This window comes from Sugiyamaella lignohabitans, chromosome D (genome assembly GCF_001640025.1).
Source record: "Sugiyamaella lignohabitans strain CBS 10342 chromosome D, complete sequence".
NCBI classification, from domain to species: Eukaryota; Fungi; Ascomycota; class Dipodascomycetes; order Dipodascales; family Trichomonascaceae; genus Sugiyamaella; species Sugiyamaella lignohabitans.
The window spans coordinates 959,706-981,714 of NC_031673.1; the positions used below are offsets into that span (position 1 = coordinate 959,706).

General features: G+C 50.6%; 7 protein-coding genes across 7 annotated transcripts; 1 reads left to right on the forward strand and 6 right to left on the reverse strand.

Moving 5' to 3' along the window:
* Nucleotides 1-1,711: 1,711 nt before the first annotated feature.
* Nucleotides 1,712-2,410, reverse strand: AWJ20_4927 (uncharacterized protein; the record flags this gene model as incomplete). Its single annotated transcript, XM_018882032.1, has 1 exon — nt 1,712-2,410. One exon carries the CDS (start codon nt 2,408-2,410, stop codon nt 1,712-1,714), a length of 699 nt encoding a protein of 232 aa, XP_018736451.1.
* A 1,221-nt stretch (nt 2,411-3,631) lies between these two features.
* On the forward strand, nt 3,632-3,943 carry FMP37 (Mpc1p; the record flags this gene model as incomplete). The annotated part of the gene is made up of 1 exon (XM_018882033.1): nt 3,632-3,943. One exon carries the CDS (start codon nt 3,632-3,634, stop codon nt 3,941-3,943), a length of 312 nt encoding a protein of 103 aa, XP_018736452.1.
* A 238-nt stretch (nt 3,944-4,181) lies between these two features.
* Nucleotides 4,182-5,228, reverse strand: AWJ20_4929 (uncharacterized protein; the record flags this gene model as incomplete). The annotated part of the gene is made up of 1 exon (XM_018882034.1): nt 4,182-5,228. One exon carries the CDS (start codon nt 5,226-5,228, stop codon nt 4,182-4,184), a length of 1,047 nt encoding a protein of 348 aa, XP_018736453.1.
* Nucleotides 5,229-6,279: 1,051 nt separating this feature from the next.
* AWJ20_4930 (uncharacterized protein) lies at nt 6,280-8,001 on the reverse strand (the record flags this gene model as incomplete). The annotated part of the gene is made up of 1 exon (XM_018882036.1): nt 6,280-8,001. One exon carries the CDS (start codon nt 7,999-8,001, stop codon nt 6,280-6,282), a length of 1,722 nt encoding a protein of 573 aa, XP_018736454.1.
* A 330-nt stretch (nt 8,002-8,331) lies between these two features.
* Nucleotides 8,332-8,913, reverse strand: GEP4 (Gep4p; the record flags this gene model as incomplete). The annotated part of the gene is made up of 1 exon (XM_018882037.1): nt 8,332-8,913. One exon carries the CDS (start codon nt 8,911-8,913, stop codon nt 8,332-8,334), a length of 582 nt encoding a protein of 193 aa, XP_018736455.1.
* A 3,923-nt stretch (nt 8,914-12,836) lies between these two features.
* AWJ20_4932 (uncharacterized protein) lies at nt 12,837-14,141 on the reverse strand (the record flags this gene model as incomplete). The annotated part of the gene is made up of 1 exon (XM_018882038.1): nt 12,837-14,141. The coding sequence occupies one exon, from the start codon at nt 14,139-14,141 to the stop codon at nt 12,837-12,839; it is 1,305 nt and encodes a 434-aa protein (XP_018736456.1).
* A 2,073-nt stretch (nt 14,142-16,214) lies between these two features.
* CRZ1 (DNA-binding transcription factor CRZ1) lies at nt 16,215-19,340 on the reverse strand (the record flags this gene model as incomplete). The annotated part of the gene is made up of 1 exon (XM_018882039.1): nt 16,215-19,340. The coding sequence occupies one exon, from the start codon at nt 19,338-19,340 to the stop codon at nt 16,215-16,217; it is 3,126 nt and encodes a 1,041-aa protein (XP_018736457.1).
* Between the last annotated feature and the right edge of the window lie 2,669 nt (nt 19,341-22,009).

Consider the following 22,009-nt stretch of genomic DNA (forward strand, 5'->3'; position numbering starts at 1 on the left):
AGATCAGTTGTAACGAAGATAGTGACATTGAAGAGACAGGTGTTGTGACTCAAGGATCCGGATTGGCCAAGAAAGTCGAGGTAGAATCGGAAATTCTCAAAGAGACGATGATGGTATCTTTTGGTGAGAGCAGTGACGAAACAGAGTCAGATTCAGAGTTAGGCTCCGAGTATTCATCTGAAGAATCATCGGAGGAGGATGAGATTTCCGATGACAGCGAAGATTTTGATGATACTGGAGAATTTTTAGGGATGATAGAGGCCGAAAGGGTGTCTCAGTCTCGGGTTCTTGCAAAGCGTAACCGGTGGGTTAGTCTTTATATGGCAAGGCATCTGGATAAGAATTTACCGTGTGACGAGGAGTTGATTTATGAATTGCTAGTGGCTGAAGTCCGAGAAGCAATTGAGAAAATCAGCTTCCCCTTTACATGGCATGACCGCGATTATTACAAAAAGTCTGCTGCCGCCAAACAGAAAGCTATAGAAGAAGCGGCAGGTAAACTTGCTGCTGTTAAAATAGCAGCTGCTAAAGTTGAGGCTGAAAAAGCAGCAATGGTGGCAGCCCGTGTTGCCAAACTGGATTCAGTACTCGACTCAGACTATGAGAAAGTTTATACTATGGGATACGATGAAGTGACTGCCAATGGTCATGGCAATACGAGCTACATCTATAAGGAGATGCTGATAAACTACTATAGAAAGGGATTTTATAAAGGAGCAGAAAAGATGTGTAGCAAGAGAGTGGTTCTTACGATGTTCCTGGATGCGCTTGCTGACTATTTGACGGGTGGATCGTTTGAAATCAAGGATACAACCCGTTCTACTAGCCAAGAATTGCAAGAACCTGGGTCGACAAACAAAACTGATTTCGAGCGATTCTTTGACCGTTTTTCAAAATATCTCGCTCAAAATGTGTTCAAGCTACAGGATAAATACGTATTTGGAGCCGCTATGAACTGCTATACCAATTACGAGTCAATTTTCCTAGACGACAAATATGACGACCCTGGCAAGGCCGAAATAGAATCCAAGATGTTGAAGCGTCTCAAAAACAAACGTACTCGAGCTGATTTTGAGAGGGATTATAAAGACGAGGACGAGGACGATGAAGATGAAGATGACGAGAATGACCAAAGTCCAGACGACGATAACACCCACAGCGATGTCAGCAAACAGTCTATCGACGACGACAACGACGGCGAGCCCGAGAAAAAGTCGAGAAAGGTGGTCATAGACGACTCAGTACCCACCGAAGGCAAGTTCCGCCGAGTTTGTAAACAAGTGGGCGCTTTCACAACAGCCGCCATGGTCGGCTCCATTGCCACGGTCGCTGCCCTAGCCTACAGCGGCTAACAACTCTCTCGAATCAATACTTTTTCTTCTTATTTTAAACTTATTTACTCTATAATTGGGAATTAGTGTCGTTAACAAACCCCACCCACAGGGGCTCCCCACCTGCCTCCGGCGGCTGGGGCTCCGCCCCAGACCCTGGTAGCTCCTCTCGCTCCGCTCGAGTCGGGCTGGGGGGTGTGCCTCCGGCGGCTGGGGCTGCGCCCCAGACCCCGCTGCTCCTCTGGCTCCGCTCGAGTCGGATTTCGGGGCCCCCTCTCACACTTGAACCGTCCCCAGAGAACGACTCGAGCGAAGCGAGAGGAGCAACCAGGGTCTGGGGCGGAGCCCCAGCCGCCGGAGGCAGGCTCGTGGTAGTAGGATTATAGGACACCAGTTTCGCCTAAATATACAAGGAAGTCGAGGATGCGACTGTTTTCGCGGTCGAGGTCGGTTTGGACGAGCTTTTTGAAGAGCGAGGACCGGTCGGGGGCCTCGAATCGCTTGTATTTGGGGGTGGAGGTGGAGGGATTGGTCTTGTCGTGCGAGTATTGACATTTGGTGCCGGCTTTGCATTTTCCTTTGAGGAAGTAGCGACAGAGTGGTTTGGTGGAAGATGAAGAAGTTGATGATGCTGTGATGGCGGTGGAGGAGGCACCTTCGTGCTCGAGTCTAAACTCATGACGCTTCTTTTCTCGCTCCTGTCGTTGTTGGTCTTCTTTTTCTTTCTCGACTATTCGTTGGGCAGATGGCCATTTCTTTCGTCGTTCTGCAATCCAGTTTTCAATGTCTTTAGCGGCTTCTCTGATTTCTGGCGAGATACTCGAGAGGTCGCCGTCCATCTTGACAGACCCACCACCACTGGCACCACCCATGGCACTACCACTGGCAGCTCCAAAACTTGTAGCAGCACCAATATTGGGTTTTTTATATGGATGCTGCCTTGAATCTGCTCTGTTGTGATAACTGTTGATGCTATTTGTCTGATTGCCACGACTGTTGGTCTTCCTGGCCGACCCAACGCCGGATCCAGGTGCCGGTGGTGGGGGCGGTGGAGGTGGGTTATATATATACTGATCCATCGAGCCTGTTGATTTGATATGAGTTCAACAGAATTTAGTTGAGATGCTAATTCTGATCAAATCTTTTCCAATTGGTACTGATAATAAATATAAATATGAACCAAAGAGTAATAAATAAGAGACTGCTTCGTGGAATCGATGCTGGTCAGTGGGTACCGTGAAGAAATGAGAATGGATGTTAACGGTAGTGGACCAATGAAGAAAGAACAAAAAAACAATGCCAAAACAACAAAAGACCAACGACTCGAAACGACAAAATAAATAAACAAAAACTACTGGCAAATCCAACTGAAAACTTAAACCAGATCCAAATCTGAGGACGCAATGTAAATATAAATTTCAGTAGATCATTCCTCTGCTATGCTGCATATCTGCACCCCCAGCACCGGTTCCTGCAAAACTCCCACTTCTGTCAAAATCTACCAGTTACACTGGATTTTCGCAGCACCGACTGGTTAGCCCCTCATGTTCCCGGATTTTACTATACTCAATTACTCAACATCATCTCACAGGCTCACCGCACCGACCCAAGTCCGTCCATCTGATCTCGAATCCAATCACAAAATGAGCGCTGCCCCACCACCTTCGGCCATTCAAAAGGCTGCTAACTTCCTTTTCAGCAAGGAATCTCTTAAGTAAGTACTCCGCCGATATCGGACCTCGAACATCGTCTTTCTCACTCTTCTCGCTCGTCAATCTGGTTTTACTGATATATGAGCACTCATAGATCGATGACTAACAATTTCTCCCAGATGTAAGTACCCTCGCAATGCCTGGACTACCGGTAATTATCCACTCTAATCATTCTGGTTCCATTTCTCAATGGTCTGTTTCACTGCTTCCGGGCTCAATGGGTCAGAGCTGCGGGAGTTATCGGAGATAGCGGGGGTCGAAGGTCGGCCTCCGGCAGCTGGGGCGCTGCCCCAGACCCCGTTGTGCTCGCTTCGCGAGCTTTTGTCGGGGGTCCCTTCGTGGTCTGATGTTCGCTGTGGAATTTGGTTATCGATTATTGGGTTGGTGACTTGATTTTTTCAGGTTTCATGTCGTTGATTACCACCTGCCAGCAGCCTGCTACTGGCTTATCAGCATCAGATCGTGACCCCTGAGCGAGTTGAAATGTCTCCTACAGAATTAACAGAACTTCTGAGACTTCTAAACCGTCGTTGTCACTGGGACTAGTGACTTCCTGGCTGTAATGACCCTTTACTAACCGTTGAAGACATGTGCACCACGCACTTCTGGGGCCCAGTATCCAACTTCGGTATCCCCGTTGCTGCCATAATGGACCTTAAAAAGGATCCTACCCTGATCTCTGGCCCCATGACCGGTTCCCTCATCGTCTACTCGCTCGTGTTCATGAGATATGCCACTGCCGTGACCCCCTGGAACCCACTTTTGTTCGGCTGTCACGTCGTCAATGAGATTGCCCAGATTGGCCAAGGCGCCCGTTTCGTTAACTACTGGTACCTTGGCGGCAAGGACAAGGCCACCACTGCCCCTGCTGCTCCTGCTGCTTCTTCTGAGGAGAAATAAATGCAAATTTTTACGATAAATAAATAAAAAGACCCTCCGGGTGCCCTGCTGCCTCCGGCGGCTGGGGCTGCGCCCCAGACCCCGCTGCTCCTCTCGCTTCGCTCGAGTCGGGCGTGGGGAACGGTCCCGCCAAAAAATATAGCACCGATGGCATACCCCAAGCCCGACTCGAACGAAGCGAGAGGAGCTGCGGGGTCTGGGGCGGAGCCCCAGCCGCCGGAGGCAGGTCCCGTCCCCCTCAGTCGTCGAAAAGACCGTGGGCTTGCGACTTGTTTTGTGTGGGCCCGATGGCGTCGAGCTGGCTCGCGAAGGTCAGGAGTTCGTGGTCGAGCGCTTCTTCTTCGTCGTCGTTTTCTTGGTAGACGAAGAGTGACGATTCGGTGGTGCTTGGTTGTGGTTGCTGCTGGTGCATGGTTTGATCGGGCGCCATGAGCTCGTGGTCGTCGTTGTCGTTCCATCGCACGCTGGGTTGTATTTCGTAGTCGTCGTTGTTGTTATTATTGAGTTCGTGTGCAGAGTCGACCAACATCGAACCCGAGGCTGTCAGAGAGCCTGATGGATCGTCACCGTCGAAGTTGTAGGCTCGTCTGTTGTGATTGTGGTTACGACCGCCGCTCGTGAGACTGTCGGTGTCAGTAACAGTTGACATGGATCGTGCTCCGATTATAGACTCGGCTGCTGTTGTCGTGCTTCCTGAAGTTGTCATAGTATCAGAAGCAGCTGCTGCTCGACTGATTCCTCTTCGGATTATAGATACATTGCGACTCTCGACAATAGCATCGCTGTCGGATGGAAGATGTGAAGTGGTACTAGTAGTACCAATATCCGACCCGGTCGATGGTCCAGTCGTCAAAAACACAAACGAAATATCTATGCCTCGAGGAACAGCTTTAGCAGGACCACCACCACCAGTAGAATCACCACCGGGATTGAGCTGTTGTACTGGTAGTGAAATAACCGCTTGGTCTGACAGACTGAACAGCATAGGATACCCAGCTTTAAAGAAATACGCTTCAAACAGCGACTGGGGACTCAAACTGTCGAGAAGACTTATAAATACACGAAACTCTTTAAGCCGGATACCCAGCGACATGTTTTCCTCGACCGCCAGAGCCTCTATCTGGTCTAATCTCATAATCATTTGTGTATTCAGCGGCTGACGAAGAATTGTGCTCTCCGAAGTATAAATACCAGTAGTATAACTCGACAATTGCACATGTTCAGCACCGAACGTGATCTCAAAAATCTCTGCCCTCTGAGCCATCAGCTCCAAATAGTTCTTCATGACCATGGAGTTGCACCTGAACCAGTTCGGACTGCTGTCCTTATTAAAAACAGTCTGAAAAACATCATCCGTCTCCATACAAGCCACGACATACGACTTCCTAATCCCATTGCGACACTGTAAAACGACTTTCAACTGGGTCGTGGACCCGGTAAACCCACCATCTCCGGGCTCCTCATCCGACCTCCTCTGCTCGCTATCATTAAACGCCAACTGGCACAACTCGACATTATTCTCGCGATCCACGTACCGGAAAATGGATACCAGCGTCTGAACGGGTTAGAACTGGCTGGACGGCCGTGCCTCCGGCGGCTGGGGCTCCGCCCCAGACCCTGGTTGCTCCTCTCGCTTCGCTCGAGTCGTTTCGTCGGGGTCACCAGTGACAAAAACTCCTGCGAAGCAGGAGCAACCAGGGTCTGGGGCGGAGCCCCAGCCGCCGGAGGCACACCCCGGACCCCGGGGTTTATTTTATACCCACCTTCGACTGGAGCTGGAACACGGTGCGGGCGGTGGCGAGGCTTTTGCTACCGAGTCGCGGCTCGCCGCCCCGTGACACCGCCAGCGTCGTCTGGCGGCTGTATCTGTATTTTCTGAAGAACGGTCGCGACAGTTTCGCGGTCGCAAACGTCGACCGCGAAGGGTTGAACGTCGACAGAGCCAGCTCGTCCCCAGAAACGCTGAACCCAATAAACTCGCCCACGCGCGCCAGGCTGTGCACGGTCTTCGTCCACCAGGCCAGCTGGTCGCCTGTCCCCGCACTGATCTCTGCTCGGAACTCGATCATTGCTCTTCTTCTACTTCACCAACTTCTCAATAATTGGCGACATGCAATCCCGGAGTCACGTGACTATGATCTGGGGTGGGGGTGCTGCCCCCGGCGGCTGGGGCTCCGCCCCAGACCCTGGTTGCTCCTGCTTCGCAGGAGTTTGGCGGGGACCGTCGGTTGAACGACTCGAGCGCAGCGAGAGGAGCAACCAGGGTCTGGGGCGGAGCCCCAGCCGCCGGAGGCAGACCCCCTCGCCCAGAGATAAAGGACCGGAGATTTATTAGTTTACACGGAGAAGAAACGGGGAATAAAGAGGTCAGTGACCGTGGCCTCTTGGGCGGTTTCGAAGGGGACTTCGTCGGTCGGGCAGACGGTATTGGGGGGTGGGAGGACGCCGTTGTTAAACCAGTTGCGCACGAGTTCGGCTGTACAGGAACTCTTTTGTGCGAGAGAACAGTGGCCGACTCCGCTCTGGTGGATGACTGCTGAGTCGGTGTAGAAAGTAGCCATTTTTCTGGCAGCACTGATAGGTGTAACGGGGTCGTAAGTGTTGCCAATGAGCAGCATGGACGCATTGACTTTTTGGAACGGTCCGTCCCAGAGCATGACTGGAGTTTGTTTGTATCCAAAACAGCCGGAAGCTATGAGCCAGTTGTCGGACCACCATTTAGACGACTTTCTCAAAGTAGCGACGAGATTTTTAAGTGCTTCAGGAGACGTGACAGTCTTGGGATATGTAGCGTTGGATGCGTCTCCACAGAGAGTGGCATATCCGGCAGAGTCAGCAAGGCTATCAGCATCAGGACCGGGGGCAAGGTACATTTGGTAGAATGGAAGAGCATTGCCATTGAGCAGGTCCAAAGTGACATTGGCAAATCGGTTCCATACAACTGGTGAATAAAGAGTGGCAAAAAACGACGACAGGAATCCGGAATAGGTTACAAGACCCACGGATCCAGATTCAATATCAAATACAGTGGCAGGTTCAAACTTGAGTTTAGTAATCAAGTCTCCAAACAAATGCTCGATCTCGTCAGGAGATCCTTCAATTGGACAGTTCGTCGAAGCAGAACATGCTTCGTAGAAAGTACGAGTAACATTATCGGTATTCTCGAGATTCGAAAACCAGGTACCAGCATAATAATCTTCAGCATCCATGACTCCATCAACAATCATTCTTCCAACCGATTCAGGATACATCTGTGCAAACGTGTTACCGAGAATCGATCCATACGAGAATCCCCAGTAGTTAAGCTTCTCATCACCCAGAGCACGAGAGATATGAAGCATATCAGTAGACACCAGAGCTGTAGAAATATACTTTCCACTGTCATCACTTGAACAAGCCAGGCCCTGTAATTTGCCATAAGCCAGCTGTTCACCATACGACACATTATCACCATGAGTGCTAAGCAATTCATTAGAGATGGCATTAAATCCAGAAATCTGCTTATCACCGACACCACAGTAGAAATTAGGACTAGTCCAATTGATACCACGAGGATCGAATCCAATAATATCGTATCTACCCTCGACAATTTCTGAAATATCAGCACCCCTACGGTACAACAGGTTTGTACCACTACCACCAGGACCACCAGGATTGAGAAGAATCGATCCGAGCGATCCATCTTTATGAGTAGCAGGAATCTTATTCAAAGCAACTGTCACGTTTCCAGCACTTCTATCATTATAATCAAGAGGAAGTGTGATATTGGCATGCAGAACATTCGATCCCTTAGCGAGCTCTTTCCAAACCAAATCCCCAGACTCATCACCATCTGAACCATGGCAATGGTGAGGGAATCTCAACCGAAAATGAGGCCAGAATCCAGAACTCACAATCGATCTGAACAAACCGACAAAAATGACTCCTGCTACAACCGAGAAAATCAACGACCAAGTCTTCTTCTTCTTCTTCTGAGTCTCTCTACTCTCGACTCTCGGTTCCAAAACAGGCACCGGCAATTGAGCCTCAACGCCCTTTTTCTCATCAGCCCACGACATTTTCCTTAACTTTCGAGAACTGTTCAGTGGCAAACCCAACTCTCCAGAACCTCCATTGAAATTTAAACTCTCTCTTCCCTGGCACGGCACCAAACTCGGATCACGCAAGATAAGCACCGTCGATCGGACATGCGTCGGACGTGCAGGTGTCCACGCCGATCTCGGCGGTTGAGGGCCCTGCCTCCGGCGGCTGGGGCTCCGCCCCAGACCCTGGTTGTGTTCCGCTTCGCGGAACGACCCGGGGTTCCCGGAGCCCGACTCGAGCGAAGCGAGAGGAGCCGCGGGGTCTGGGGCGCAGCCCCAGCCGCCGGAGGCAGGTCCTGGACAGGTTTATTTCTGGTCTTTATTCGCTAGAGAGTCGTAAAGAGCGTACTCGACACGTGAGAGGACGCTGGTAGGAGGCACGACACCGTCGCGGATCCACACCGAGGTCGAACCCATGAGATTGGCCATGAGCACGTCGGTCATGAGCCTGTCGCCGACCACGGCCACTTCACTGGCATCGGTAGCCAGGTTCTGGGTTCGAAGGTAGTCCATGATCTCGCTATGACAGCCTGGTTTCTTGCTCGTGTGGTGCAGAACTTTGATCCCTGTGTTCTGTTCAAGCAGTTCGGCCTGTTTATACCCGACATCGTCTCCTGATCCTGCCGTATTCGAAACAATGAGCACTCCGTCAGGATACGCTTCTTTCAGTTTGGCAAAATGCTGTTCATACTCCGGCCACACCACATTTTTATGTGGCTCCGCAAAACAATTGTCCTTATCCAGAATCACCACTCGAATGGGTTTCTTGCCATTGGCACTCGGAATCGGGATGGGGATCTGGTTAAACGTCGATACCGTGATCTGAGGCAGGAACTGCCACGGATTATAAAACAACCTCAACGCATTCACCGTCCCAGACACGTTCATTTCGACCAACTAGAGCTCTTGATCTTGTTAACATGTCTCAAATTTCCTGATCTGATCTATTCACATGCGCCGCAGTTTGCGCGGCTCGGCGTCTGCCTCCGGCGGCTGGGGCTCCGCCCCAGACCCTGGTAGCTCCTCTCGCTTCGCTCGAGTCGTTTCGCCGACTATGCCCATGAGTCTCCTGCGAAGCAGGAGCAACCAGGGTCTGGGGCGGAGCCCCAGCCGCCGGAGGCACCCCGGGGTCACGTGGTGAGACCGTATTTTACATCACGTGACTACATGATTTGAGAGGTTCACGGGATTGAAATATGGGGTAGGAGCGATCTTACGAGACTGACAGGAACCATCTCCAAGTGAGTTTAAACGGCAGTTATTTCAGGTTTTGGTTTTCCTATTTTGCATTCTTCTGCTTCTGTTTCATTGAACCAGAGTTCAATTGGCCAGAAAATTAGTCAACAGCGGGCAAATAACTCAAGTTTGAGTACTCCACAGTCGGTCATCTTCGCACTCTCATAATCGCTCTACACCGGGCCAATGTCGCAAACAGGGCCAAAAGACAAGGTTTTCCCGTTTGCCGGGGCTCCTGATATCAGTAAGTAACCGGATTACTGGTGGGGCACTGCCTCCGGCGGCTGGGGCTCCGCCCCAGACCCAGGTTGCTCCTGCTTCGCAGGAGACCGGGACCGTCGACGAAACGACTCGAGCGCAGCGAGAGGAGCAACCAGGGTCTGGGGCGGAGCCCCAGCCGCCGGAGGCAGTCCCCCGCCATCCGTGTACGGGATACTAACGTGGAATTAATAGTTCGGGCTAATCAGAAAGACTCTCATGTGGAGTCGATTTTGAAGGATCTGGTGGAGACGGCGTTGCGACGATGGAAGGGATCGCGGTTTGTGCACGATTTCGGGTCGCAGATCACAAATTACTCGAGTCTGGTGTACCTGGCACTGACGACACTGATCGGATCACGAACTCTGGGTGAAGAGTACTGTGATCTTTATTATACAACACCCTCGAGAAAACTGCCCAGTTGGCGAAGACGAGCAGCATACCTCGCAATCAGTTCGTTTGGCGGTCTGCTGGTCCAGCGGTACTCGACCAAAATCCGCAATCGCATTGTCCAGTACCTCGACACCCTCGAACCCACTAAAACCATTGGTCTCCTGAAAACAGCCGTCGAATCCTGTACAGACCAGACTCTTCTGACACTCCACCTCGCATTTTTCTACTTCTTCGGATCCTATTACAACCTATCAAAACGGATCACCGGTCTCAGATACGTAAGTTAGGGGAAAGAACACATGCCTCCGGCGGCTGGGGCTCCGCCCCAGACCCTGGTTGCTCCTGCTTCGCAGGAGACTGGGACCATCGACGCAACGACTCGAGCGCAGCGAGAGGAGCTACCAGGGTCTGGGGCGAAGCCCCAGCCGCCGGAGGCAGCACCAGTTCCAGGAGTTGACACTAACAGGTACAGTCGTTTGGCCACAGAGTGAGCCCGTTAGAGGTTCGTGGGGGGTACGAGTTTTTGGGGTTGTTGATAGCGGCCCAGTTTGCATCTCGGATTATGGGCCATGTTCGGCAGTTTTTGGCGTCGGTGGACGAGGTGGAGAGTGAGAAACAGCTCAGTCCGGGTGAAGAAGGAGTGGCTGTGAGTGCAGACGAAAAGAGCGGAAGTCAAGTGGTGACGAAAGAAATCGATCTTGAGGATCCACTGGCTCTTCCGTATATTCCTGAAGCATCACGGAAATGTACTCTGTGTCTGGAGTACATGAAAAGTCCGACAACCACGCTGTGTGGCCATATTTTCTGCTGGACATGTCTCAGTGAGTGGTGCCGCGAGAAGCCCGAATGTCCTCTCTGTAGACAGTCGTGTCTCGAGCAGAACATCCTACCTCTGCAATAGATTTTATATTTATAGGGCCCGGTCTGCCTCCGGCGGCTGGGGCTCCGCCCCAGACCCTGGTTGCTCCTGCTTCGCAGGAGACCGAGACTGTTGTTGAGTTTTCAGTTTTCTTAATCAAATCTTTGGATTTCTTTGGGAAGTGAACCTTTATGGGCTCATTGATTTGGCTAGTTCCTTTTTTACCTATCTTTCTCTCTGTATGTACTTCATATTTCCAGCTCATGATACTCATGGTGGACGAAATATTTGGTTAAGAAATGCAATGTTGTTGCATCTGCAGCGAACCGAACCTGCTGGTCTCCCGTGTCCGATATACCCACTCAATTACATCGATTTCCAGAGATATAGCTTAGTATTTCCTGTCTATGACACTCAGTAGTACCCTCCAGACTACTACTCCCGCTCATATGCTCTATCGTCAAGAGATAAAATGGCTGCCATCGCAAATCTGTGATCCGGGTAACACTAGATTAGGAGCAGAAACTCGACAGAATACTGAAATAGAAAGCCGGGTAACACTATACATTAGAAAGCTGGGAAATGGTGGGAACACTGAAAGCAAATGCGGTCGTGATAGTATAACACTTATTATATGCTTGGATAAGAGCTGCTCAGAGATTCAAGGAATCATATTGTCACCACGAGATTTTGTCGGCAGCGGCGACCGCCGTAGATGTTTAGGTTTCTTCTCATATCTATCTTCCATAAAACTTCTCGGAATTTGCCATAGTGGGTCAGTTATTTGATCACTGCTTTCCCAAGAATTGGTGGAGCTTTGTTAAACTATTCGAAGCTTGCTTTATCTTTTCGGCCCAAGACCTCAACGCCATATTTCTTACCGAAGCATATGAAATGCGATGTTCACGCTTAAATTTCAATTTGGGTGGTCTTAACACCGGGTAACTTCTGATGGTCTTAGTTCACTCATTGATGAGTCTATTTTCAGTCGATATCATTGGTTGGATCGTGCAATAAACTGGCCAGGATGAATATCTAGATAAATATGGCTAATTAGCCATGCTCGAGTGCTATTTTCGTTTCATCACATGTCTGGCTCATCAAAGATTTGACTCAGGCAGATAAGTGTGCAGTGACTAAAATCCTCAACCAGTCAATTCAACCTTCACTTCGAGTTTAGCCAATTATGAGCGCTATAGATGAGCTGACCGAAGTAAATCCCCCAGCTTGTTGAATCCCAGTGGTACCTAGTTGCGTGGGTTTAACTCCTGCAGACAATAGTACGAACCTAAAATGTCCACAAGCGTGCTCGTTCAACAATATCCTTGTTCATGGAATTCGAAGACATTGCTATATATGGTTCCAAGATAACTGTTGTTCCACTCCAATTTTAGAGCTAAAGAAGGACTGAAACGATATTCTCACCAGATTTGGTCTGTCGTGAAGGTCGTAAGTTCGTATATACTCATCTACGTCCATGCCAGATCCTCTGCACGATCAGATATTAGTCGGGCAAGCCCATTCGAGTCATCTACATCCTATGCCAGATCCTCTGCACGATCAGATACTAGTCGGGCAAGACCATGTCGAGTCATCTACATTCCATGTCGAGTCATCTACTTCCATGCCAGATCCTCTGCACGATCAACGGAGATGGGTAATGAACTAAGAGGTGGGGTCGGGGTAGCAAAAAGTACAGTCAGTATATAAAATTAGATTTAAAACCGGGTAACAGGTCATCTTGATATATTTCTATACAATGCTCTAAAGACCGGGTAACCCTGGACCATTATGGGCCCCATGTGCCTCCGGCGGCTGGGGCTCCGCCCCAGACCCTGGTTGCTCCTGCTTCGCAGGAGACCGGGACCGTCCATGAAACGACTCGAGCGCAGCGAGAGGAGCAACCAGGGTCTGGGCGCCCCAGCCGCCGGAGGCAGACCCAGGACCTGTCGACGAAACGACTCGAGCCGAGCGAGAGGAGCAGCGGGGTCTGGGGCGGAGCCCCAGCCGCCGGAGGCAGCAGAACATGAGTGGAGTTTACATGCAAAATTGGTTGTTAAGAGAACTAGTTTTCAAAGGCTCCGAGACGGAAGAGCACCTGCTTGCCTTTGCCTTTCTTTTTGTTGGAGGTGGGTGGAGGAGTCGAGGAGGAAAGAGGGGGGGAGTCGTCGACTGGCGTGGCAGAGAGTCCGGATGTCCAGACAGAGGGGCCGGGGGTGGATGTGGTCTTGGCTCGTACGGGTGGTAGTCGTTTGGGTTTGGCGGCTGGGAGTGATGGGAATGAACTGTCAGACAGTTTTGCAGCTGCAGCAGGTGAGGGAGATGCTCGAGGTATGACTTTAGCGGATCCAATGAGAGAGGCAGTTGAGAAGCTCTTGGCAGTGGCAGATACAGGGCTCAAATTACCGGGACTGGATGAAGACACAGGTGGAGGTTTGGCTGCTGAGGGAGTGGCCCCTGAAAGCGACGGGAAATGAGAACTGGATGCTAGAGATGTCTTTATAGATCCGGGAGTGGCACGATTCGCCGAGACCCAGGATGAAGAAAGGTTTGTTTTCGATCCGGGCAGCGAATGCGACAAACCAGAACTCGAACTGAAAGAGGGTGAAGTCGAGGCAGATGAGGCTAAAGCAAGTGCCGGAAACGCTTGTTTGGATTTCCAATCGTCAAAAGCACTAATAAGAGCATTGCGTTTTGACGGCAGGTTCTTGTACAGAACAGCCAGGTCTTGAATCAGCAGCTCGAGTTGAGCTGGTTTGATATCAAATAGCCGATTATACTCGAACACGACCATTTTCGAGTCGAGCTGGCCGTCTTTATACTTGCTAGTCAGTTCCTGGAACTTGGCCATTTTACTTGTATCGTAGTTGAGATACTGACGAGCTCGTTCTTCCAGTCGTCGTTTCAGCATTTCCGGAGAATTGTCAGATGGTGGCAGGTTGGCATGGTATGCGGTTACAGATGCTGGTAATCGGGAGTTAGATGACGAGCTGTTGGATGATTGGACACTGGACCCAAGTGTAGGAAACGATTCAGGGTCTAAAGCTGGAGTGGTGGTTCGAGATGGGGGATATGATCCGTTTGAACCACCGCCAACACCAGCACCAAGTCCACTAGCTGCACTAGCTCCTGAAGCCACACCAATAATAGCACCACCAGACCCCCTAGCAGAACCACCGGTGTTATTACCACCTACAGACAATCCAGGTGGAATTGTGGACAATTGAGACCCGAATCCCGAATTATTTCCACCCGCACCCGACCCTGAACTACTACTACTGCCACCAGGACCACGAGAAAACCCGAAGTCCACATCGACACGACGAGCAGCCCGGGATTTACCGACAATATCCGAATGCTGTGAAATCATATGATCCTGGAGATCGACTTTGGTTCCAAAAACCACAAACTTCTGTTCTTTACAACTGGGCACATTACACATGAAATGTTCATTTTCGAAATGTTTTTCCAGTCTCTCATAGTCCTGATAATACTGTGGAGGCACACCCACTCGTCGTTCACACAGAAAACACTTTTCATGTTTTTCTCTACAGTGAGTAAACAGTTCGTCTCCTGAGTAGAACCTGGTTCCACAGAACTCACAAGCCGGGTGGCCCTTAAACCCTCTATCATCGCCCTCTCGTTCATGTTTAATCAGTCCTTCTTTCTTGAAATACTCGAGTTCCACCGTAAACGCCGTCTTATGTCGACTACAAATTTCACACAACCGTCTTTCATGAGCTGTCTGAACATGTTTCTTGAGTTCTTTCCAATTACTAAGCGGCGGAGAGTCGCAATTTCGAACTGGACAGTTGAGTTTCAGCAGGTTCAGCGTCAGATCTTTAATCTCTCTATCATCAAACAAAATCCCATGTTTCTCATCCTTATACCTCACCTCCTCCTGACCAAACTCTTCAAACGGTTTTTTATCGCGGCTAATCACAATCACATCGCCTTCGGTTCTACAAAACGGGCACGATTTGTCCTTTATCAGGGCCCTTAGTCTCAACGAGCACTTCGAGCAGCACACATGGCCACACGGGTAATGAGCACGAAACCTGATCCGATCCGAGCACAAAAAACACGGCTCATCCTCCGGGTCCGCTGAAATATGCTCTTTGATCACTGTCTTCCGTTAGTTTTGGGTTCCTGGATCCGGGGTGGAGGGGTGTGCCTCCGGCGGCTGGGGCTCCGCCCCAGACCCTGGTTGCTCCTCTCGCTACGCTCGAGTCGGGCGTGGAGGTGTCCGCACGCGAATCAAGCTCAGATGGAGCCTCCCGACGCTCGACTCGAGCGAAGCGAGAGGAGCAACCAGGGTCTGGGGCGGAGCCCCAGCCGCCGGAGGCAGACCCCTATCGGTGACACTTACGAGGGTGCTCGTGGATGATTTTGGGGTAGCTGGCGGCGGTGGGTTTGGCGGGGCCATCGGTGGAGGACGGTTTGGAGTCCGGGTTGGGTTTCTTTTCGCGCCTTTTATGGTTGTTGCTGGTCTGAGTCGGGTTGTTTCGTCGCCGGCTGCTGCTGCTGTTGTTAGTGGAGGTGGAACTGGACTCCGAATTCGTGCCGGGCCCGTTGTTATTGCTCGAGGAGCTCGAGATCTGGATCGTGCCTTCTTCTACAGTCGTCATTGCCGGTTTATAACTGCGAAATTCGGGATGAATTTGACAAATTTCTGTGGATTGGATTTAGATTTGGATCGCGGTTTGACCGTTCGATGAATGCTGTTCGGGGATGAAAAAACCCAGGTGGAAACGGGTTTGAACTGGTCAATGGCTATTGCGAGTGTGTGCCGAGAATGTTCTCAGCTGGAGCCAACAAAAACAGGCCAGTTTGTGTGCGAAATACAACTGGTCTTCGGTCGCGAACGGTCAACAAGTGCTGGTGAAGGGTCCAAGTTGATCTCGCTGCGGCTGACAAATTTAATGTCTCGCCGTGCATGCACCGATTACTCTTCACGAGATTCTCAGGGGGAGACGGGGGGCATGCCTCCGACGGCTGGGGCTCCGCCTCAGACCCTGGTTGCTCCTGCTTCACAAGAGTTTTTTGGATTGTGGGGGCTGTCGGCGAAACGACTCGAGCGCAGCGAGAGGAGCAGCCAGGGTCTGGGGCGGAGCCCCAGCCGCCGGAGGCAGCAGGGGGACGGGGCATGCCTCCGGCGGCTGGGGCTCCGCCCCAGACCCTGGTTGCTCCTGCTTCGCAGGAGTTTTCGTTGGTTGCGGGGACAGTCGGCGAAACGACCCGAGCGCAGCGAGAGGAGCAGCGGGGTCTGGGGCGGAGCCCCAGCCGCCGGAGGCAGGGGCCTCTTGCCACAGGTTAAAAGGACAAAAAAGTTGTATTCGTTAAATCGTGAAGTGGGTGGGTAGGTAGTATCAGGCCGAGTAAATAAATAAAGATTAGTACAGGCCGGTAAGGACCGTGTTTTGTGGGGAAGTAAGAGGGGGGTTTAACGCTGGCTTTCCATGAACGAGAGCCGTCCTTCGGTGACGTGGAGCCGTTCTTCCAGCATCCGGACTCGCGATTCGAGGATTTTGACCACTCGGAGAAGCGAGTCTGTTGAGGATTCGTCAGTGGGTTCGTGGGATGTGCCTGGTAATGGAGGGGTGTGGGTAAAGGAAATGGATGTGGAAGGGGCAGGAGCGTCTGCAGCAGAGGGTGAGGGGTTGTGGCGGGTGAATGACAGCTGTGGTTGCGATGGGGGTCTGGGGACGTGGGTTTGCGAGGGCGACAGGTGCTCGTTTTGTGGGAGAATCGAGTGTCCGGTCGACATTTGCACCTGTTGTGGTTTCTGCTGCTGTTGTGGCTGAAGGTGTGAGTGGGATTGCGAGAGAGTTTGAGGTTGCAACGGAACAGGGTCGATTCTTGAGTTCTCTCGTGGCAGGGAGTGATTGGTAGGATGAACAGAAGGAGCAGGAGCAGGAGGATGTCCTGAGACTGCTGTTTGTAACTGACCTGGTCTGTGGTTTGAAGTGCTGCTCTGGACAGACTGGATGCGGTCTGATTGCACAGGTGAGGAGATCGTTGTTGTTTGAGTCGAAGCTGGCAGTTGTGGAGGTGCTGGAGCAATTGGCTGATGCTGGACTGAGGATGATGGAGCTGAGGCTCCTGCTGAGGCTCCTGCTGAGGCTCCTGCTGTTGCTGACGCTGATGCTTGCTGACTGAGATCTCCTGGCTGTTTATAGCCATACGAGCGGGTTCCAGTGATAGGAGGTAGCGACCTGCTATCGACCATGAGCGGTTTGTGATTGAGAACAGGGGGTGCTGGGGGTCGAGAACCTGGCAGACCCTGGCTGTTGTGGCTGTTGTTGTTGCTAGAACTGCTATGGGAGGGATAGGAAATGAGCGAGGCTGGAGGTTCGAAACGAGGACCAATCAGACCGGGTTTCGCATGGATAAACAGTCTGGACTCTTCCATACCTGGTAAGCTTGAGGAGCCAGGGCCAGTGTTATTCGGCTGGATAGTTACTAGAACAGGGGCGGGAACTGCCTGGCTGTAATTTGACGACGATAACAGCAGCACTTTATTCGGTCTGGAACTCGAATCACTCGAAGAGGCTGATATTGGTAATGGAACTGGAGATTGAGAGTGTGAACCGTGGGGTCCCTGTGGTCCCTGTGAGGCACCGGAGCTTGTAGGACTATTTCCATGACTCGAAGTATGGCCATGACCTGAACTAAACTGATGTACTAATACAGGACCACGACTGCTACCACTGCTGCTGGTGCTGCTAGCATGTCCATCACCTGGAAAGTGGCTGATATCACCCTTGTGGCTGACAAGTTCCTGCCCTTTGAGTCCAGAAATCGAACCAACCGTTAATCCTGTACCATTTCGATGATCGAAAATATCGGGTCTACTTCCTAAACCTCTACTATCACTTCCTGGATTGACTCCTGTAGAACTTGCAGCAATATTTTCTTCACCTGCACTTGCAGCCACACTTGCGCCACTTGACCCAGTATCAACATCTCCAACAAAACTGGCTCGTCTTACCCCTGCACACTGGCCTGACGATTTCAAATGTCGGATTAGAGCGTCCCCCCGTGCGAACCGACGACCACACTTTTCACAAATAAAAGGCTTTTCTCCAGTATGTAACTTGAGATGTCTCTTTAAATCGTGGAGTCGTCGGAATTTAGACGAGCACGTCTCGCACGTAAAGGGACGCTCGTAAGAATGTGTTAATAGATGTGACTTCAGGTTGTGATTCCGCGTGTATGTCTGAGGACAATACGGGCACGCGTGTTTCCCGGGAGTTGTAGATGTTGTTGTTGTAGAAGTCGGAGACAAGGATTTTGAATCTGGATCTGATCTAACGATTGTGGCGTCCTCACTTGTGTTGATGTTAGGGTTGATTGAGGCGGTGGTGGTGCTGCTGTTGCCGGTGCTAGTGGTGGAGGGGGTGGCAGAACCGGATCTAGTAGCTGTGGCACTGGGCACGGCGCTATCACCTGTATCGTGCATAAATGTCGACATCTCAGCTGGTGCACCTGCTGTGGGATGTACTAGAGATCCTGCTGTAGGACCTGCTGTAGAAGGAGTTGCTGAATCGTGGGACGTGCTAGGAACTGTCTCAGAATTAATAACCGGCGTGTCAAGTGGTGAAAGTTTCGATGCAGGGGTGTTCGATATCGGACTTTTGCTCGGACTTTCAGGACTTTTGACTGAATCTGAACTAGTAACGGGATTCGAATCCGTGATATCGGTGCCAGTGCTAGTCAGACCAGAGCTGGCAGCCAATGAACCAGCATTGCTGTCAGAATTGCTTGTTGTAGTCGTGATAGCGTCGCTTTTATCTGTAGATGTTGTAGTCTTGAGAGGTTTTTGAATTAGAGTCGGAGTCGGAGCCAGAGGTTTCGAAGTAGAGTCCTCAGTGGGACCGGAACCTAAATTCGGTGACAAGGCAGCTGAAGTTTTAGGTTCCGCCTCGATATTAATTGACGTCGTTCGTTCTGACGATTCAGCTGTTGCTGTAGCTGTTGTAGAAGATACTGCTGGTGGTTTGGAAGTCTCGGTTGTCGAACCACTGCTAGAGCCAGAGCTCGAGTCGGAGCCTTGACCAGATACAGCTGTAGCTAGCAAAGGACTAGGAGTAGATTTCGATGTAGCTGGCGTAGGTGATATAGGTCTAGAAGCCAGAGGTGACGTTGCCGTTGAAGTTGACACTGGCACTGTCACTGGCACTGGCACCTCAGTTGACTCAGTTGATATAGAGACTGGATTGGTTGTGAATGCCTTTACAGGTGGCTCTCCACGTGCTTTTGTGGCTGCTGTCGACTCTTCGTGACTCGATTTTAAAGACCCTTTTTGCGTTTCTGGAAAAAGAGGTGCAGTCGGCACCGAACCACTATCAGCAGTCACTGTAGTTATCGTCTCGTTCGTAACAACAGCACCCGTACGAAGACCCCCTCGAGACACTCCATCGCGTGTCTCGTCTCCAACCACCATCCTCGGCTCAGTCGATATTTTTCTAACTGAAAACAAATGTCGCTCACCACTCACTGGTGCTTGAGCTCTTAACGTATCGGCAGCCTGGTGTAAAACTAATTCTGGTTGAAACGAATCCGTCATATTTAGCTGTTGAGAGCTCAAATATGAATTTTTTTTTTTTTTTACTAACAAGCTTAGAACGATAAAATCAAACCCGCTTGCTTGTCATGTCCTCAGATGTTACTTCATCAGCACCTTTCACTATGTTTATACTATCTCGTTTTGACAACTAAACCTGTCGGACCTCTTTCAAAATATCTGCTTAACGCGTATGTCAAATCAACGCCGACCAAGTCCAATACCAACTGTATAAATATAATACCATACAAAGCGATACAGAGTCTACATCAACCTAAACTAAACCACCGCTCGCGCTCTGGCACAAAATTTCCCACCAACATTAGGCAATCTGCCAATCTGTGTGGCTGTTGGTGCCAAAGTGGCTGACGCAAAGTCACGATATCTTATGTGAGATGTGCATGAAGATCCACATATCAGCCAAGCATGTACTGATGAGCCTTGCTTTGTCGCCGTCCAAACCTTAATCTGATCCGACAAATCGCTATGAAAGCTGCCTTTTTCTCTTTTTCCTCCATCCACCATCTGCCAATCCTCAACCCCCTAACAAGCTTTCACTTCCTCGGCTGTGCTCCTCCCACCTCCATCCCGTCCACTCTCTCCACCTCCTCTCAACCTCCGAAAAACCTCAACCCTGCATATCATATTTTTCCGGAACACATGTGGCGGTGCGTCGCAACTTCACGTGACCCGCGATCAACGTGGCGCCGGTGCCACTGATGTTTCACTCCAGTGGCTTGGGGTCTGCCTCCGGCGGCTGGGGCTCTGCCCCAGACCCCGTGGCTCCTCTCGCTTCGCTCGAGTCGGGCGTGGGGAAGTCACGAGCGTCGTTTTATGGGTGTTGAGAGGATGCTGAGTTGTGGTATGTAAGTACATTAGTGCTATACAGAACTGGGCTGTCTTTAATTAAATACTGGGTTAAGTGCTAGTCCATTGTGTTCACGGGCATGCGTTCTTAATTAGTTATACCCATGCCCGATCCTGACGGATGTCGCTTTCCGAGACTAGAAGTAAACACCTCTTTTAGACAATCGTATGGCCGATTTATGGCTGGGGGTTCTTACGGTGCTGTAGCTCGGTCTGTAAACGTTCCTCGGTATATCTTGTGAGCAGCAAGTACTAATGATAAGGCGACGCCGTGGTAAAAGTATGCTGGTGCAACTATTGCCATGCCTACTGCCATCAGAGCCATAGGTACGAAGATACCATGCAACGGGGTAGACAGCACGGGATTTGTGAATGGCATCGTTGTTAGCCAGTCTAGGGCCAGAGTTAATTTGTACTTCAAAGAAAAGAAAATGCTACTTTCGCTTTGTCAGTGGAGAACCACCCAGATTTCTGGTAGGGGTCTGCCGCTGTAACATGATCCTGAGTCACATTATGATCGTCAGTGCCGATTATGCACGATAACCAGTCATGCACGAGCATGCACGCATTGGTCATGGTTTACAGTGGACCCAAGCTGATTATTCTACAAAACTAGTAGCAGCTGACCTTTAAATAATTAATATTGAACTCATACCTTTCAACCCTCATGAAATAGTACTATTCTCTAATAGTGATCTGCTTTTTAGACTAGTTTTTTGTGTAAGAAGCCACATATACATACGGATGTAGTTTAGATATCGCATCGATTGCGTAATCTCTCATTGTCAACCCAACTGGACTGCTCCGTTGTTGCAGACCAGCTTTTGCTATACTCTAGTGACCATACTCCATTTCCATACTCTACTTGCTTCTCAATTTTCTTTCCCCCTGGCCAAGCCAGTGTCTCACGGGGTTCACTCTCCAGCCACCGAACGCCCACAATCGACGCAATCTCCTGCGAAGCAGGAGCCACGGGGTCTGGGGCAGAGCCCCAGCCGCCGGAGGCACCCGGGCCACTCCCGCCGGCACCAGACCAGACGGCGAGCCACGCCGAATGCATTTGCCTCCCAACTCTGGTATAAAGACATTGATTGCTGTTGCCGTTGCCAACCAAACTTATTTGTGGATGGCATAAGCTTTTTTGCGAGTTTATTTGATTGTAGCCTGATACTGATTGGGGCCAAGAAACGACTGTTTCGACCACAAGACCGACTCTGGCTGGCTGGTCTGGAGCCGATTTGTCAGTTGGCAGACCGGCGTATCACCTTATAAGTGGGAGATATTGCGACGGCGGCCAAGAACCGACCGTACCGTACCCCATACCCCACAGGGAGGAGGCTGCGAGCTGGCAGCTGCTGATACCATCCTGGCTGCTGCTAGTAGTACTCCTGCGTTAATTGCTATCATCAGCAGGTGTTTGACCTACATTGTTTGTACTTGAGTGGCTTATCAGCTAGCGTTGACGGCAATTTTTTGTGGTGAAATCCTTTTTGATACGATTGCGAGGTGCTTGGTATTGTTGCTAGACTGCTAATTTATCCTAAAGGCTAAGACTGTTAAAGTAAATAGACCAACTGTGACGGAAACTGATAGCACTGGCACCGAACGCCCGTATGATCCGGACCAATTGTGCCATTGTATGATCGAGAGAGTTAATTGTACCTGATCTAGGGCACTGACAAGCTTTAAATACAAAGAGAATAGATACATCGAACAGAGAAAGGGACTTTCGGTGAACCGATAGGACTGCACAAGAAAAGGGGACGAATCCGATCTTTGTAGGGTGGACTCATTGATCTGGGTAG